Source organism: Leptonychotes weddellii, chromosome 6 (assembly GCF_054177405.1).
Source record: "Leptonychotes weddellii isolate Sample4059 chromosome 6, ASM5417740v2, whole genome shotgun sequence".
NCBI lineage: Eukaryota > Metazoa > Chordata > Mammalia > Carnivora > Phocidae > Leptonychotes > Leptonychotes weddellii.
Window position 1 is genome coordinate 87,946,253 of NC_138374.1, and position 16,682 is coordinate 87,962,934.

General features: G+C 36.7%; 1 protein-coding gene across 3 annotated transcripts in view; it reads left to right on the forward strand.

The window, feature by feature from the left end:
- FIRRM (FIGNL1 interacting regulator of recombination and mitosis) overlaps positions 1-16,682 on the forward strand; it is a 45,774-nt gene that overhangs the window by 3,602 nt on the left and 25,490 nt on the right. Inside the window, exons 3-10 of one of the 3 annotated variants that reach the window (XM_081824579.1) lie at positions 1,466-1,554; positions 3,194-3,298; positions 3,790-3,930; positions 5,344-5,509; positions 7,248-7,332; positions 9,427-9,565; positions 14,904-14,984; positions 16,645-16,682. In XM_081824579.1, coding sequence (XP_081680705.1) covers positions 1,466-1,554; positions 3,194-3,298; positions 3,790-3,930; positions 5,344-5,509; positions 7,248-7,332; positions 9,427-9,565; positions 14,904-14,984; positions 16,645-16,682 — 844 coding nt within the window. Of the gene's footprint in view, positions 1-1,465; positions 1,555-3,193; positions 3,299-3,789; positions 3,931-5,343; positions 5,510-7,247; positions 7,333-9,426; positions 9,566-14,903; positions 14,985-16,644 lie in introns of those variants that run through there. The other 2 variants (XM_081824580.1, XM_081824577.1) reach the window with 2 other exon arrangements.

A 16,682-nucleotide genomic window follows, 5' to 3' on the forward strand; every position in this document is an offset into this window, starting at 1 on the left:
AGAAGTTGCTTCGGCTGAGGTCGAAGAGGTTGCTGCCTGTGTTCTCCTTTAGGATTTTGATGGACTCCTGTCTCACATTGAGGTCTTTCAACCATTTGGAGTCTATTTTTGTGTGTGGTGTAAGGAAATGGTCCAGTTTCATTCTTCTGCATGTGGCTATCCAATTTTCCCAACACCATTTGTTGAAGAGACTGTCTTTCTTCCATTGGACATTCTTTCCTGCTTTGTCAAAGATGAGTTGACCATAGAGTTGAGGGTCCATTTTTGGGCTCTCTATTCTGTTCCATTGATCTATGTGTCTGTTTTTGTGCCAGTACCATGCTGTCTTGATGATGATAGCTTTGTAATAGAGCTGGAAGTCCGGAATTGTGATGCCGCCGGCTTTGCTTTTCTTTTTCAACATTCCTCTGGCTATGCGGGGTCTTTTCTGGTTCCATACAAATTTTAGGATTATTTGTTCCATTTCTTTGAAAAAAGTGGATGGTATTTTGATGGGGATTGCATTGAATGTGTAGATTGCTTATTTTTTCATGGTTTTAAATGATCTCGAATAATAATTTTAATGAAAGCAAATCCTATTCAGTAGATGTACCCATATCCTTTAAGTGGTCTTCAAAGGCTGGACATACAGATTTTTTTTTGTTTTTGTTTTCTTGTTGTTATTTCAGGTACTTAATAGTTTCTCTACATAGGGGAGCCTGGGTGGCTCAGGTTAAGTGTCTGCCTTTGGCTCAGGTCACGATCTCAGGGTCCTGGGATTGAGTCCTGTGTCGGGCTCCCTGCTCAGTGGGGAGTCTGCTTCTCCCTTTTCCTCTCCCTCTCCTCCCCTCGTGTGTGTGTGTGTGTGTCTCTCTCTCTCAAATTTTTATTTTTTTATTTATTTTTTATTTTTTTTAAAGATTTTATTTATTTATTTGACAGAGAGAGACACAGTGAGAGAGGGAACACAAGCAGGGGGAGTGGGAGAGGGAGAAACAGGCTTTCCCGCAAAGCAGAGAGCCTGATGTGGGGCTCGATCCCAGGACCCTGGGATCATGACCTGAGCCGAAGGCAGATGCTTAACGACTGAGCCACCCAGGCGCCTCTCAAATAAATAAATTTTTAAAAATATTTTTATTTATTTATTTGTCAGAGAGAGAGAGAGCGCACAAGCAGGGGGAGTGGCAGGCAGAGGGAGAAGCAGGCTCCCTGCTGAGCAAGGAGACCAATGTGGGACTTGATTCCAGAACCCTAGGATCATGACTTGGGCTGAAGGCAGCCGCTTAACCGACTGCGCCACCCAGGCGTCCCAATAAAATCTTTTAATAAACATAGTTTTTTTACATAGAAAATGGCATTTTGAAATTGTACAAAGCTTCAGATTGGTAGTACTTACATATTCTTGCATTTGGGGAAGGGGCAGTGATCTTTGTTGGCTGACATGACTTAATATTCTTATAAAATATGTTACTATTTTGCTTTATAGAAATTCTGAAAATTATTGTGGAGATGTTTTTACCTCATATGAACCACCTGACGCTGGAAGAGACTTTCTTCTCACAAGTGCTGCCAAAGGTATAGTCCTATTATCATCTTAATCAGTCTACATGTTATAAAGGCTGTTTAAATCTAGCCTCAGTTTTAGATCATTTATTAACTGTGGCTCCTTTTTTCCTAATGTATCAGACATATTTGAAATACAAATAATTTAGTAAGAAATAGATCTCATGTGAGAACATGATGGTGTTAGTGTCATCATTAGGTGGTTAAAAACTATTATAATTTTAAGTAGTATAGATCCTTTACTAATTGAATATACATTATTTGTAGCTAATTTTAAGTACTTCTGTATTTTAAAGCAATTCAATGAATATCTGGGATGAATGAGGAAGTTAGCTAAGATCTTCTCTGTAGAGTTTATAATAATTGTTAAATTTCATTGTTTAGAAAAATTGAGCCAATTTTTTTAAAAGATTTATTTATTTATTTTAGAGAGAGAGTGCAGGAGCGAGTGTGGGGGAGGGGCACAGGGAGAGAGAGAGAGAGAGAGAATCCCAAGCAGACTCCCTGCTGAGTGCAGAGACCTATGCAGTGCTTGATCTCACAACCCTGAGACCATGACCTGAGCCAAAACCAGGACTTGGACACTCAACTGACTGAGACATCTAGGCACCCCTGGAGCCAAATTTTATTAAAGAAGACTTAGAATAAAAAAAAAGGCTGGAATGTTGGTAAAATCAAATAACCAAGAGAAAACATTAAGTTCACCAACTACATTATCTTTTACTCTACGTAGTTCCTATTACCTTTTAGATATATATGGTATACTTTTTCTCTGAAAAGCACAGGCATTTTTTTTTTTAATTGAAGGAATTAAAGGTATTTTGTGCAAAAAATGAAACATTTTTTAATGGTTTTTAAGTTTAGCTTTGAAGCAGATAATCATCAAAATTCCTGTTACTCATATTCATTTGATTGTTCTCTATCTAAAAGTATCTTAGAATTTGTTCTTGACCACCAGAAAAAGATCCAGCTGTTATATAGATTAAAATAAGGATGTTGAGTATTAGCTTGCCTTTGGGAAACAATATCCTCTTTAATTACATTGTGTTGTTATTCTTGCAGTGTTTAGGCCATTTAAATTGTTTAGAAAAATCTGAGTATTTAGATCTTAGGGTAGCTAACTTCACAGACAAAAAAACTTAGTTCTAAGGTCACATAGAGTACCTCTAACCCAGGAAATGGTATTTTGAGTTGATCAAAAAGGGGAACTGTTTAGAACGCAAGTAAATAGGTAATTCAGCACAAATTCATCATCACTCCCAGAAAATACCCTTATAAATACCTATATGAATATTGATTGGTTAAGACCATCAACTTTTATTGTGTAGAGTAGCACTTACCTTTGTTACAGCACCAAAAAATGAACTTCGAGCGATTTTTTACATGGATGTTATTAAATAGAGTCAAACCACAGAAATGGAAAAGAAATCAATTTCAACCTGAAGCTTTTAAAAGATTGTGTTATATGACTACTTTATATATATAAAAACATATATATTGTTTACATTATTAACGTGCAGTTGTTAAGCTAGATAATATCCCGTGGTTATTACTAGTAAAAAATTGTCTGATTTTTTTTTTCTTTAAAGATATGTCTTCCCTTTCTAGTGTTTTCTGTTACTCCTCTTTATAACATGCTTGCTTTTCACAGACTGTGAAATTATTTGATGACATGATGTACGAGTTAACCAGTCAAGCCAGAGGACTATCAAGCCATAATTTAGAAATCCAGACCACTCTAAGGAATATTTTACAAGTATGTCAAATTTAGTAGAAAGGGTATAGGGGAAGAGCTTAAACAGTGTAAGAATTTTTATACTGATATTAATTAGCTATATATCCTTTATGTAGTGACCCAATGCTGGAATTAAATTTATAGAATTAAAGATATGAATGCAAAAAAATAAATTTTGTATTTTTTTATACAGTTTAATGCTGAGTAAACACCAAACTTATATAAGACAAGTGATCAAGATATCTTGCCCTACCTATAATTTCAAAGCTTATATGTAGAACACCTGCTATATGCTTTGATGTGTGGGTTAGGATTCTGAGGTTTTTTTTTAAAACCAAATGGCTAGCCAGTTGTTCCAATATTTGTAGTTCTGATAGACTAAAGTTCAATGAAGAAGGAATAGAGTGTCCATTTTGTTCACTGCTGTATCCCTGGTACCCAGCATGTCTGATACCTTTCTATGTTTGTGAGCAAAAACATACTGTGAATGAAACTTCTCTCCTTATTTCCAGACAATGGTTCAGCTCTTAGCAGCTCTTACAGGATGTGTTCAGCATATCTGTGTCACACAGGAATCCATCATTCTAGAAAACATTCATAGTCTTCCCTCCTCAGTCCTACATGTAATCAAAAGTACATTTGTACATTGTAAGGTAAGTAATGAGTCTAAGTATACTTTAAATGGCCTGAAATCCACAGGCAAAAAGGCTGAGGAAAATAGTGTTTGCACATAAGATTTTACATATTAGCCTATATTACTGGAGTAAAGTAGAACGAAGAACCATGTACAGGCATACTTTGGTGTTTTTTTTGTTTTTTTGTTTTTTGTTTTTTGTTTTAATATTTATATGACAGAGTGAGACACAGCGAGAGAGGGAGTAGGAGCCGGGGGAGTGGGAGAGGGAGAAGCAGGCTTCCCACAGAGCAGGGAGCCCGACACGGGGCTTGATCCCAGGGCCCTGGGGAGGGTCGTTAAGGTGCTTAAAGTTAGGCAGACGCTTAACGACTGAGCCACCCAGGCGCCCCCACGCATACTTTGTTTTATTGCACTTCGCAGATATTGTGATTTTTACAAATTGTAGGCTCGTGGCAGCCCTGTGTCCAGCAAGTCTTTTGGTGCCATTTTTCTAACGACATTTGCTTGTTTCATGTCTCTTTGTCACAGTCTTGTAATTTTGGCAATATTTCAAACGTTTTCATTATTACATTTGTTATAGTGATCTGTGGATCAGTGATTATGATTTGCTGAAAGCTCAGATGATGCTTAGCATTTTTTAGCAATAAATATTTTTTGTTAACATATATACATTTTTTTCCCAACATAATGCTATTGTACACTTAACAGATTACAGTGTAATATAAACATAACTTTTATATGCACTGGGAAACCAAAAACTTTAACTCGTTTTATTGCAGTAGTCTGGAATTGAACCTGAGATATTTCTGAGGTGTGCCTGTATGTAAATATTTGTTTCAGAATAAGTGGTTATAAGGAACTGATTAAAATGGGCTTTTGCGGTTTTTTGTTCTTTGTTTTTCTTTTCTATAAAGAAAGAAGAGTCACAGGAATCCTGAAATTGTTCTGTCATGGTATTGGTGGATCAGATGAATTCCTTAATGATTAGGTGCCTATAAAAGGACACCAGCCCTTTTGTAGTCCATCTCTACATTCCTGAGGCAGCTTTAAACCATAAAAGCTGGCCTAGGAATTGTGGGTCACAGGGAGTTTTGGTACTGGTATTCATTGGGTGAATAAAATCACTGGTTTAACTAATGCTTCTCTTTGGTGATAGGGTGCTAAAAGTCATGTACCTGACCAAACCTTATGTATCTCCCTTTTAGTTCTATATTTGCAAGTCTCGGAAGTCAGGGATCATGCTTTATACATGCCTGCATCTCTTGAAGTACACTATATATAATGGATGGTCACTAAACATTTGTTTAATGAGTAAATGTGTGATTCAGTAGAAAGCACTGAAGTTATGAGCTTTGATGGAATGAGTTAAAGTAAATTTGGCTCTTGATCTTTATGATGTGCTATTTCTCTCATTTTTATTTGTGATCAGGATAGTGAATCTGTCTATTCTGGGCATTTACACCTAGTTTCAGACCTTCTCCAGGCTCTTTTCAAGGAGGCCTATTCTCTTCAAAAGCAGCTAATGGAATTACTGGATATGGTTTGCATGGACCCTTTAGTAGATGAAAATGATGATATTTTGAATATGGTAATAGGTAAGTGAGAAAACTTCCTATTTAGTATGTGACATATGTTGACTAAACTGTATATCCATTAAATTATTGAACCCAACATTGTTTCTAACGCTTCATGGTATTTTACTCACTCATTATGTATAAAAAAATTTAAATCCTACCTGATAAATTTTTAATCTTCTAAATTTTAGAATTTATAAAATTGATATGTGATGCCTTAACATAGATTTGTACATTCAGTTAAAGTTCACCATACATGATTTTTCCACAGTGATTAACAAAAAAGTCATGCAACTTTATACCTTCTAAAGTAGTCCAGATTCTGAGGCAGTAGCTTTCAGAGTTTTTAAACCATAATTCAGTAAGAAACGAAGTTTGCATTTCTTTCCAGAGCACATATAGTTGCATATGTATATGTTCATGAACGTGTATGTATTTATTTATTATGTAATATATACATTTATTTATTATATGTAAAATAATACCTGTTTTATATGTAATGTATTCCATTATATTGTTTCATTTTTAAAGAATTGCTGATTGCTACTTCATAATTTTATCACTCACCAATGCATTATAACCCAGAGTTTGAAAAACAGTAATGTATAAGGACAAAAATTTCATTTATAGTTTCTGTATAAAGAGTTAAGTTTGCTTTGTGCAGTATATCAGGTACCTCTTGCTCTGTAAAAACCACCCCAAAATCTATCAGGTTAAAACACCTACTTCTTTATTTATTCACGATTCTGTGAGTCAGCAGTTTAGGCTGGGCTTAGCTGGGACAGCTTTCTCTGCTCCCCATGGTACAACTGCTTGTTCACTCGTGTTTTTGCAGTCAGTGACCTCATCACATCTGGCTGTTGGCAGAGGCAGAAGCACTGAGCTGGCCACGTGTGGCACATCATCCAGGAGGCTAGCCCGGGCTCGGTCACCTGATGACGGCCTCAGGGTCATCATCAGGACAGGACAAGCCCCAGTGTGCAAGCACTTTTTTTTTTTTTTAAAGATTTTATTTATTTATTTGACAGAGAGAGAGACAGCGAGAGAGGGAACACAAGCAGGGGGAGTGGGAGAAGGAGAAGCAGGCTCCCCGCAGAGCGGGGAGCCTGATGTGGGATTCGATCCCAGGACCCTGGGATCGTGACCTGAGCTGAAGGCAGTCGCTTAAGCGACTGAGCCACCGAGGCGCCCTGTGCAAGCACTTTTTAAGTCTTTGCTGGCCTTATAGTTATTATTATCCTGTTGACCAATGCAAATCATATAACTAAGCCCCAGATCAGTGTGGAAGGGAACTGCCCAGGATTGTGGACACAGAAAGGGAAGTCATTGGCCATTTTTACAAATAAAATGAAAGAGTAGAAGCCTTTCATAAATACTGTGCCAATTTGCTTTAATTCTTCCTTGTTTGGTATTCTTTTCCTTTGCCGCTTATTTTGTCATTTTGGATTAGAATATCTATAGAATATTTCAGTTATAATAGGGTACAACTTTTATTCTACTGAACATTTTAGTTTACTTAGGTCATTTAGTTTTATTTAGGTAGGTGTAAACATCAAAAATTAATTTTCTGTAATTTGTAAAAACCATAAATCAAAAGTATGACACTTATTTTTAAAAATTATTTTGAAAAGTTTTTTTCTAACTGCATTACCTATTTTAATAAATGTCAGAATTGATCAGTAGATAGTTTTAAATATAGGAGAAACTCACCCCATATGACATTTGAATGTCCTAAGAGTTCTGTTATCTTTTTTTGTAGTTATTCATTCATTGTTGGATATCTGCTCTGTTATTTCCAGTATGGACCATGCGTTTCATGCCAATACTTGGAAATTTATAATTAAGTAAGTTTTTTTCCTTTGCTTTTTTACTTTTTGTAATATATTTTCCATATCCAAAATCTAAATTATTCATAAGTTTTTTAGATTGCATTTAAAACATTTTGTATGGGTGTGTATAAATGTTTGCTCACACTGCTGTCTGATTAATCCAGATATTGTACATGTAGCTCCCAAACCAAATTGGACTTCTTTACTCTGCTGCTTCTAAAATTTAAAAAAGAAGCTCTACTTTGTTACTAATACTTTTTTTTCTTTTTCAAGATATTTAAATTCAGGTCAGTTAACATACAGTGTATTATTCATTTCAGGGGTAGAATTTAGTGATTCATCACTTGCATGATGCCCAGTGCTCGTAACAAGTGCCCTCCTTAATGCCCATCACCCATTTAGCCCATCCCCTACCCACCTCGCCTCCAGCAGCCCTCAGTTTGTTCCCTAGAATTAGTCTCTTACGGTTTGCCTCCCACTAGTACTTTTGAAATAATGGGCCATGGGCCTTAACCACTTGCCTACTACTACTGTTATTTAACCCATCAGGTGTTTATTTCCAGGCTTAGAGAAATTAATAGTTATAATTAGAGCTGAATATAATCCCTTTATTATATGCCTTTGAGTTGTTCAAGTTTAATTCCATTTATAAAGTAATTTTAGCTAGAGCATTATGAAAGTTTGCCAGGGAGAGTGCCCATAGTGCTCATCAGATTCCTGGGGGTGGGAAGAGGTAGATTTGAGATGTAAAAATGGCTAAGAACCTCTACTTTATATACATGCATAAAAATTAAAGGTCAATGTAATATTTTTAGGTCTTAGGTGCTTTTCTTGCATCACCAGGAGATCATTAACTTGTCAACAAGTAATAGTGCAGTGGTTAAAAGTGTTAACCCAGAGCCATTCTGCATGTGCTTGAATCCATTTTGAAATCATTTACTCTTCCTGAACACTTGGGAAATTTGGTTATTTTCTCTGAACCTTAATTTGCTTATCCAAAAATGGGAGTAATTAAAATGGCACTTTCTAGGTGGGTTTATTTTATTTATTTTTTTTAAAAGATTTTATTTATTTGAGAGAGAGAGAGAGCACAAGCAGGGGGAAGGGGCAGAGAGAGAGGGAGAAGCAGATTCCCCACTGAGCAGGGAGCCCAATGCAGGACTCAATCCCAGGACCCCGAGATCATGACCTGAGCCAAAGGCAGACTCTTAACCAACTGAGCCACCCACATGTCTCTTGGTGGGTTTATAGTGAGAATTAATTGAGTTTATCGATATGAAATGCTAAGAACTCTGCATGGCATGTGAGTGCCCAGTGAATTACCACATCACCATCATTACCATTGAATGTGTTCTGTTCTTGTCCTCTTCCAATTCATTTGCTAGTCAGTGTTCAGTCTGATCTTTTGAAAATGTCAATTAGAGCATGTCACTCTGCTTAAAATCCATCCCATTTTACTAAGAGTTACAGCCTAATCCTCTCTGGCCTCTGCCTTCTTCACCAGCCCATCCCTGCTGCTCTCTCCCTGCTCTTAGTTCCTCAGACTCTCCTATCCCAGGGCCTTCTCACCACTCTTTCCCTCTGCCTGGGATGCCCCTCTCCATATTCTATACCTTGCTGACTCCTGCTTATCTTTCAGTTCTCAGCTTAAGTGTTACATCCTCATGATAGTGTTCTTTGATATTCTTACCCTGAGAATAAGTTATTTTAGATCTCTCTGCTGTAGCATCCTGGAGTTTTCTAGCTTAGCATTTATTACAACTGTAATTAATTATTCTTAAAATTATTTAATGTTCTCTCTTGTACTAGACCAGAAGTTCCATGCAGACAAAGCAGAGAGTGACTTCTTTCACTTCTCCATCCCTAGGGCCTAGCAGAATACCTGGAACGTTAGTAAGAGTTCAATTAATATTTTATAAGGAGAAGTAAAAAGTTAGTCACTTACTAAGCTAACATGACAGCTTCAGAGGTGACATCAGCATGTCTTAATTATGTCATGTCTAATATATATGATGCATTGTGATTTTTACATGTTATTTCAAGTCATATTTTTATGGTCCTGTGTTACTTGATGTGTTACTTGTGATTGTATTCTTTTTATTCATTTAGGCAGAGCCTTAAGCACCAGTCGGTTATAAAGAGTCAGCTGAAACACAGAGATATAATCACCAGCTTGTGTGAAGACATTCTTTTTTCCTTCCATTCTTGTTTACAGTTAGCTGAGCAGATGACACAGTCAGATGCACAGGTAAAGTATGGTCTAATAGCACATTGAACAGTAGCTCTTTATGCATTTAGCAGTTACTAAATCTCATTTGAATCTGTGGATCAGTTTACCTAAAAGGGTTCTAATTTTTTGTTGTTGTTTTTTCAATCTAAGATTATTTACAGCCCATAATTACTTTTCACCCCAAACATTGCATTAGACTCCTACCTGCTCTTATTCCCTCTAGAAACTAGCTGTCTCCTGCCCACCCCCCTTTTTATGTAAGGGGGCATGTTTATGAAGCATTCTCCTCAGAATCTTTTCATTCTTTTCTACCCTAGGTCAAAAATCTAACTCCTTAGTCCTTTATTTATCTAAGGTTTTCTGATATAGCCACAGTTGGCCTGTTCTTCACCAATCTGTTGCAACTTGTAGTGATGGTATATGTAACTGTGTGTATGTATGAGTGTTCTCAAATTGATGCGCACTTACTTACATTTATTTTGATTTCAAAAAGTTACAGTGTTGAATTGGCATCCCATTTATGAAATGTATTATAAAAATTTATAACAAGTTTATTGGGAATTAATAGTTTATTTCCCTATAACAATTTTATACATAGTGCCTTTTGTTCTCAGACTAGCCCTTTAAGTTTTATTTAACTCATAATGGCCCTAAATTATAGCATTAATAGTACTCAGGACCTAAGAGTTGCATGTAGTAATTTCAGTGGAAAATGAATGAAATATTTCTCCTGTAAAGTAACAGTAACCTCCCTTCCCATTGTGAACTTGCTAGCGGCTACAGGCAATTCCTTTGTATCTGGGCTCTTCCCCACCCAGCAGCTGGGGTGTGGATGTGTAAGGGTTCCTCCCTTTCCTAAAGACTGGTTGCAACTCCTGGGGCAGAGCTGATCTGGAAGGACTGATCCATGGGGAGGATGGAAATTTGAAAAGCAGTTCTGAAGTGGGTAAAAAGGAACTGAGGAGTAGCTTTAGGAAGGGGCTAACCTTTTCCTTCTTGTTTCTCTTCTTTTTCTCTTATCTGTTCTCCCCTTACATCCTTTCTCTTCCCCTTTTCTTTTCCACCCCCACTTCCTTCCATCGGTCTCCTTGCAGTCCCCTCACCCTCCTGGAAGAAGGAGGCATTTGGTTGAGTATCTTGTGTCCTGGCAGGAAGGTTGTTCCTTCTCCACTTCAATCCTATACATCTGTATCCTCAATCCTAACTTCCTCTTTTCCCAGTTTCCTTCTTGCTTAACTTGAGCCCACAGACTCTCCAGGGAGTGCTGGGAGAGGAAGATTAGAAGAGATTCGGACGGGAGGCACATGGGGCGAGCCCAAGCAACAGTATAGTGCAAGAGAAAGGAGAAGTCCTGAGGGTGCCTGACCAGGGTGGCTATTTGTACACAAAGTTCAGTTTATATAAACCGCTTGTATGCAGAAATCAAAGAATTTACATTATAAACTTTCCTAACTGTTTCATGTTTTTCCCTGTGAAAATTTGGAACTGGTAAAGTGACTAGCACTACTCACAGTCCATTGCCTAAAATGGAGCTTTGAGATGGTCTGTTTGGTTTCTCCTTTCTGAACTCTAAATTCTGAGTCACAGCGCCCTCTGCTGTTCACTATTGATATTTATTGAGGAATCAAACCATTTTTTTAAAATTCTTCCAAGCAAAGTTTTCTCACTTTGTTTTCAAAAACATCAAAATAAAACCACCAGATTTAATAGCTGATATGCTAAGTATGAAAGCATACAGATGTATCAGTCCCTGTATTAGGTTCCTAGGGCTGCCATAAGAAATTACCACAAACTGAGTGCCTTAAAACAACAGAATTTATTCTCCCTCAGTTTAGAGGAGAGAAATCTGAAATGTCTCAGGAGGACCATGTTCTTTTAAAGCTGTAGGGTAGAGTCTGCTCCATGCCATTCTGTTAGTTTCTGGTGTCCCTGGCATCCCTTAGCTTACAGCTGGAGAACTCCATTCTCTGCCTCCATCATCATGTGCTTTTCTCTCCCTGCGTCTTCCCATCATCTTCTTATAAGGACACCAGTTGTACTGAAGTGAGGGTATACCCTACTCCAGTGTAGCTGCTACCTAAATAATTATATCTGTGATGACCCTATTTCCAAATAAAGTTACGTTCTGAGGTACCAGGGATTAAGACTGTAACATATCTTTTTGGGAGATACAATTCAACCTTTAGCAGCTCTGAGATTGACATTTATTCTCTGTTAAGTTTTTTGTTTTTTTTTTTTTTAAATTTTTATTTATTTATTTATTTATTTATTTGAGACAGAGAGAATGAGAGAGAGAGAGCACATGAGAGGGGGGAGGGTCAGAGGCAGAAGCAGGCTCCCTGCCGAGCAGGGAGCCCGATGCGGGACTCGATCCCTGGACTCCAGGATCATGACCTGAGCCGAAGGCAGTCGCCCAACCAACTGAGCCACCCAGGCGCCCTCTCTGTTAAGTTTTGAAACTGGTTTCAAAAAGAGAATATTGTATTGGGTTTTTTAACATACAGTTTTTTAACCACCAATGATTTAGTTTTTCTATAAAGATAGGGAAATTTGGGGTGCCTGGGTGATCAGTCGGTTAAACGTCTGCCTTCGGCTCAGGTCATGATCCCAGGGTCCTGGGATCGAGCCCCACATTGGGCTCCCTGCTCAGCGGGAAGCCTGCTTCTCCCTCTCCCACTCCTGCTTGTATTCCTTCTCTCGCTGACTCTCTCTCTCTCTCAAATAAATAAATAAAATCTTAAAAAAAAGGAAATTTATTTGTAGGGCAATTAATATAAATTTAATTTCCACTGTAATTGCTACCTTTGTTCATATAATGCTTGTAGAAATTGATATTTAGAAAATAAACATACTTTTCTACATAAATATATAGCTTATTATAAATATATAAATATAAAAATTTTTAAAAGATTTATTTATTTGAGAGAGAGAGAGAGCACATGCACAGAGAGGGAGAGGGAGAAGCAGGCTCCCTGGTTAGCAGAGAGCCCAATGTGGGGCTCAATCCCAGGACCCCCAGATCATGACCCAAGCCAAAGGCAGACGCTTAACCGACTAAACCACCCAGGTGCCCCTACATACTTTCTGTTTTAAATTATTCAGTATATCAAGATGGGATTATAAATTATACACTTGATTTTTGAAAATGTCAAAATAAAAGCTCTAGATTTAATCAGTATGCTTAGTAATGAAGTAAAACTAGATCCTTCAACCAAACCTTGTGCAGTTTTCCTTTGAATGAGCCATTATGAATGAGCCATTCATTTAATAAGCATTTCCAGAGTTCTTATTCTGTGTAAGTAAAATTTTCTGCCCTCAACCATTTACAGTCTAGGCTGGGAGAAAAATAAACAGGTAGTTAGAGAATGGTGTGATCTTTGGAGAACTGGATGTTGGCTAATGGGAGTAAAGGTAGGAATCCAATCATGAAGTCAGGGAAGATTTCTTGTGATATGACATCTAAGCCTAAGATTTCTTATTGAGTATATTATACGGTCAGTGTAGATTCATCTTTAATCTCTGTACTTTTAAGCTTCTACAGCACTCTATAAGAAAATTCATGTTTATTATTATCAGAGAAGGTGAATTTTCATCTAAACTATTTCTGGTGAGGAAATTAACTGTTTCCAAATATTGTTAGTAAAGGTCAAAATGGTCATATTTAATTAATGGATCATCCAGTTCTGTTTTGATTGGTTTATTTAAGATTTTGCTATATTGGAAAGAAATCATAGTCAGTTAACATTAAAGCTAAGATATGTTATTTCATATGAAATTATTCTCCTAATTAAAGACAGTAAGGTATCTATTTGACTTAATTTTATGGTACTGATTTAAGCTTTTTGGATTATGGTGTGTATTAGCATATTGGAGTGACAAAACAACCCACATTTATTGAGTTTAGGTGCCTAAGTGTCAGACACTTTAAACCTCACAATAAACTGTAGTATAAGCCACACATTGCAGTCTTATAGAGAGGTTTAATAACTTTCCCAAGGTATGTAGTAGTTGTAGTAGGGCCGGGATTTCAATCCAGGTAGGATGACTCCACTCTCTACCTCCCCTGCATACACACAGCCACTGTTCTATCAGTTTACAAATGTAATACATAGTCACAAAACCCTCACACATTACAGAAATATTTAACATGGAAAGTGAAATCCTACTTTTATTTTCTAGAGAGAGCCACGGGTCAAGTTTTGACTTATTTTTGTGGGGTTAGGAAGCAAATATTAACACAACACACACTTTTATTTATTTTTTTAAAGATTTTATTTATTTTTTTGACAGAGAGCACAAGTAGGCAGAGAGTCAGGCAGAGGGAGAGGGAGAAGCAGGCTCCCCGCTGAGCAGGGAGCCTGACGTGGTGCTCGATCCCAGGACCCTGGGATCATGACTTGAGCCGAAGGTAGCCGCTTAACTGACTGAGCCACCCAGGTACCCCTCACAACACACACTTTTAAATAATAATAGGATTATATACATATTGTTTTGCAGCTTGATTTTTTACTGAATTATCTTAGGGCTTTCTGTGTCTGTGAAGATAAATCTACCCAATTCTTTTTAATAGTTCTGTTGTGATTACAGTTTATGAAAATACCTTGAATTTGTTGACGGATACTTCGTTCATTTCAGTTTTCACTATATAGAAATGTTGCACTGCATTTCTGTGCTAGCTAGTATTTCTATAGGATATATTTCCATAAGTGGAACTGCTACTGGATCAAGGGGATTCAACACTTTCGTTTTTAATAATAATGCAAGGAGTATATTATCTTCTGCTCCCAGGAATGGTAAAACAAAGTGCCTGTTACCCCACTTCTTCAGCTACTTTGGGATATGACCAGTTTTTTTTCATACTTGCTAATTAAAAAGCCCTCCCCCCTTTTCCCTCAAAAGATACGTAATTAGGTTATAATTTGAATTTTTTCAGTATTAGTTTATTGACAGTTTGTATTTTCTTTGAACTGCCTTCTCATACCTTTTCCCTGTTTTCTTTCATATCTCATTCTTGTATTGATTTGAGACTTTTTCTTTTGACCATCTGTTGGTCTCCATATAGCAAAGAGCAATAAGGTATTTAAATTTCTTTAACTTTCAGATCAACCAGGAATGATCACCTACCTCTTTTGCTGTATAACTTAAAATTTCTTTAGAGTTTAATTTTTTGAAAAATCTCTGTCATTTAGTGTTTGTGTTGCTTGTAACGACAATTCAGAGAAGAATTATGTTTGCTTGGAAAATGTGTATACTCTGTTTATTAAGAGATCTTTTTAGAAAGTATTGTCTCATTTACAAGTTTAGCTGATTTCATATTTTTATTTATTATGCTTTCTTCTTTCCTTTTTTGGAACAGGATAATGCTGACTATAGATTATTTCAGAAAACACTCAAATTGTGTCGTTTCTTTGCCAACTCTCTTTTGCACTATACCAAGGTAAGGCTTATTTTTTATAATTTGTAAATGTGAAATCCACAATAAGTTATAAATTGTCCTGCTTTTGTCATTACTGCCAAAAACAATCTTCTGAAGGTATTTTGTCAGGAATATATTTTATAGGTTTCTTTTTTAAATATTAAATGTTGAGCATTTAATGGTAGCAACTTAAATATTTAAGTTGCTACCATCATCATGTTATTATTTTTTTTATTTTTTTTTTTTAAAGATTTTATTTATTTATTTGACAGAGAGAGACACAATGAGAGAAGGAACACAAGCAGGGGGAGTGGGAAAGGGAGAAGCAGGCTTCCCGCAGAGCAGGGAGCCCGATGTGGGGCTCGATCCCAGGACCCTGGGATCATGACCTGAACCAAAGGCAGATGCTTAACGACTGAGCCACCCAGGCACCCCAACATCATGTTATTATTTTTATGAAATTCTCTGGAAAAATTATTTCTTTAAATATAAATAATTTTATTTTATAAATATAAATAAATATAAATAAAATTACTTCTATAAGCACAAGTCAATTTTCAGACGATAATTCAGTTTGACTTTGAATACTGTTTATAAATTACTTCTACTATATCTTTAAATTTTTTAATTATTATAGTTGAAATGTTCAAAGGTTTAAAATTGTATACTAATTTTAAGAAGACTTGCATACTGGGGAGTCATCAGGATAGCAGTGATAATTGAAGAAATATGAATAGAGTAGATAAGTTATCAAGGCAGATAATTTGGAGAGAAGAGCAGAGAATGCTTATAACAGCCAAACAAATATCATTAGTAATACATATTGGTGACTAAAAAAAACCTCTGTCCCAGTTGAATTTGTCTTAAACCTTGTCTTCCTCCCTTTGGAGGAAAAGATAAGGATCTCCAATGACTTTATTATAGTCAAAATTCCGTGGCAGGCACACTGACTACGGACACATTGCTAGCCTATTCGGGTGCTCCCGAGCTGGTCCTGCTGGGCAGCCGCCACTTATGTAGTTGGCCCGTTGGTGGGAGGGTCCTGGCACCAATGGCACTTGATGGGGAGTTACCATACCCATACCCATTTGTTTGGTGTGTAGGAGGCAAAATTATGCCTAATTATGCCATTTTTAATCAGTCCTTTTCTATCAGAGGAATCTTTGATTTTTTAAAAGTTAATCATCAGCTTTTTTCTATATCCTATAATACAATAAGAACTGTTTATTTTACTTCCTAAGAGATAGCCTAGCCATGATGGAGCAGTCACAGCAGTACTCGAATCCTAGCCTTACTGGTTTTTTGCTATGTGACTTGATCAAGTTACTTGATTCTTTAGCTTTCTATTCTGTGAAATGGGGATAATAATATGTCATAAGATTTTTGAGAGGACTAAAATGAAATAAAGTGATATACCTAAGGTCATTTGCTACATGTCTAAGGGAGTACTTAGTAGGTACTCAGTACGTGATAGCTGCTAATTGTGGTTGTGGTGATAGTTTTAGTGGCAAATTAGGTGCTTAGCCTTATCCTCCTTTTTATTCTCATGCAAGAACCTTCTTTTTTTTTTTTTTAACGTGGCATATCCAGGATTTTATTTTATTTCGCATGCCTTTGTGGGGGGATATGGGTTAGAAAAGCATAGTGCATACAAAGAATGAATAGAGTTGTTTTATTTTAGGAATTTCTTCCTTTACTCTCTGATTCTTGCTGTACATT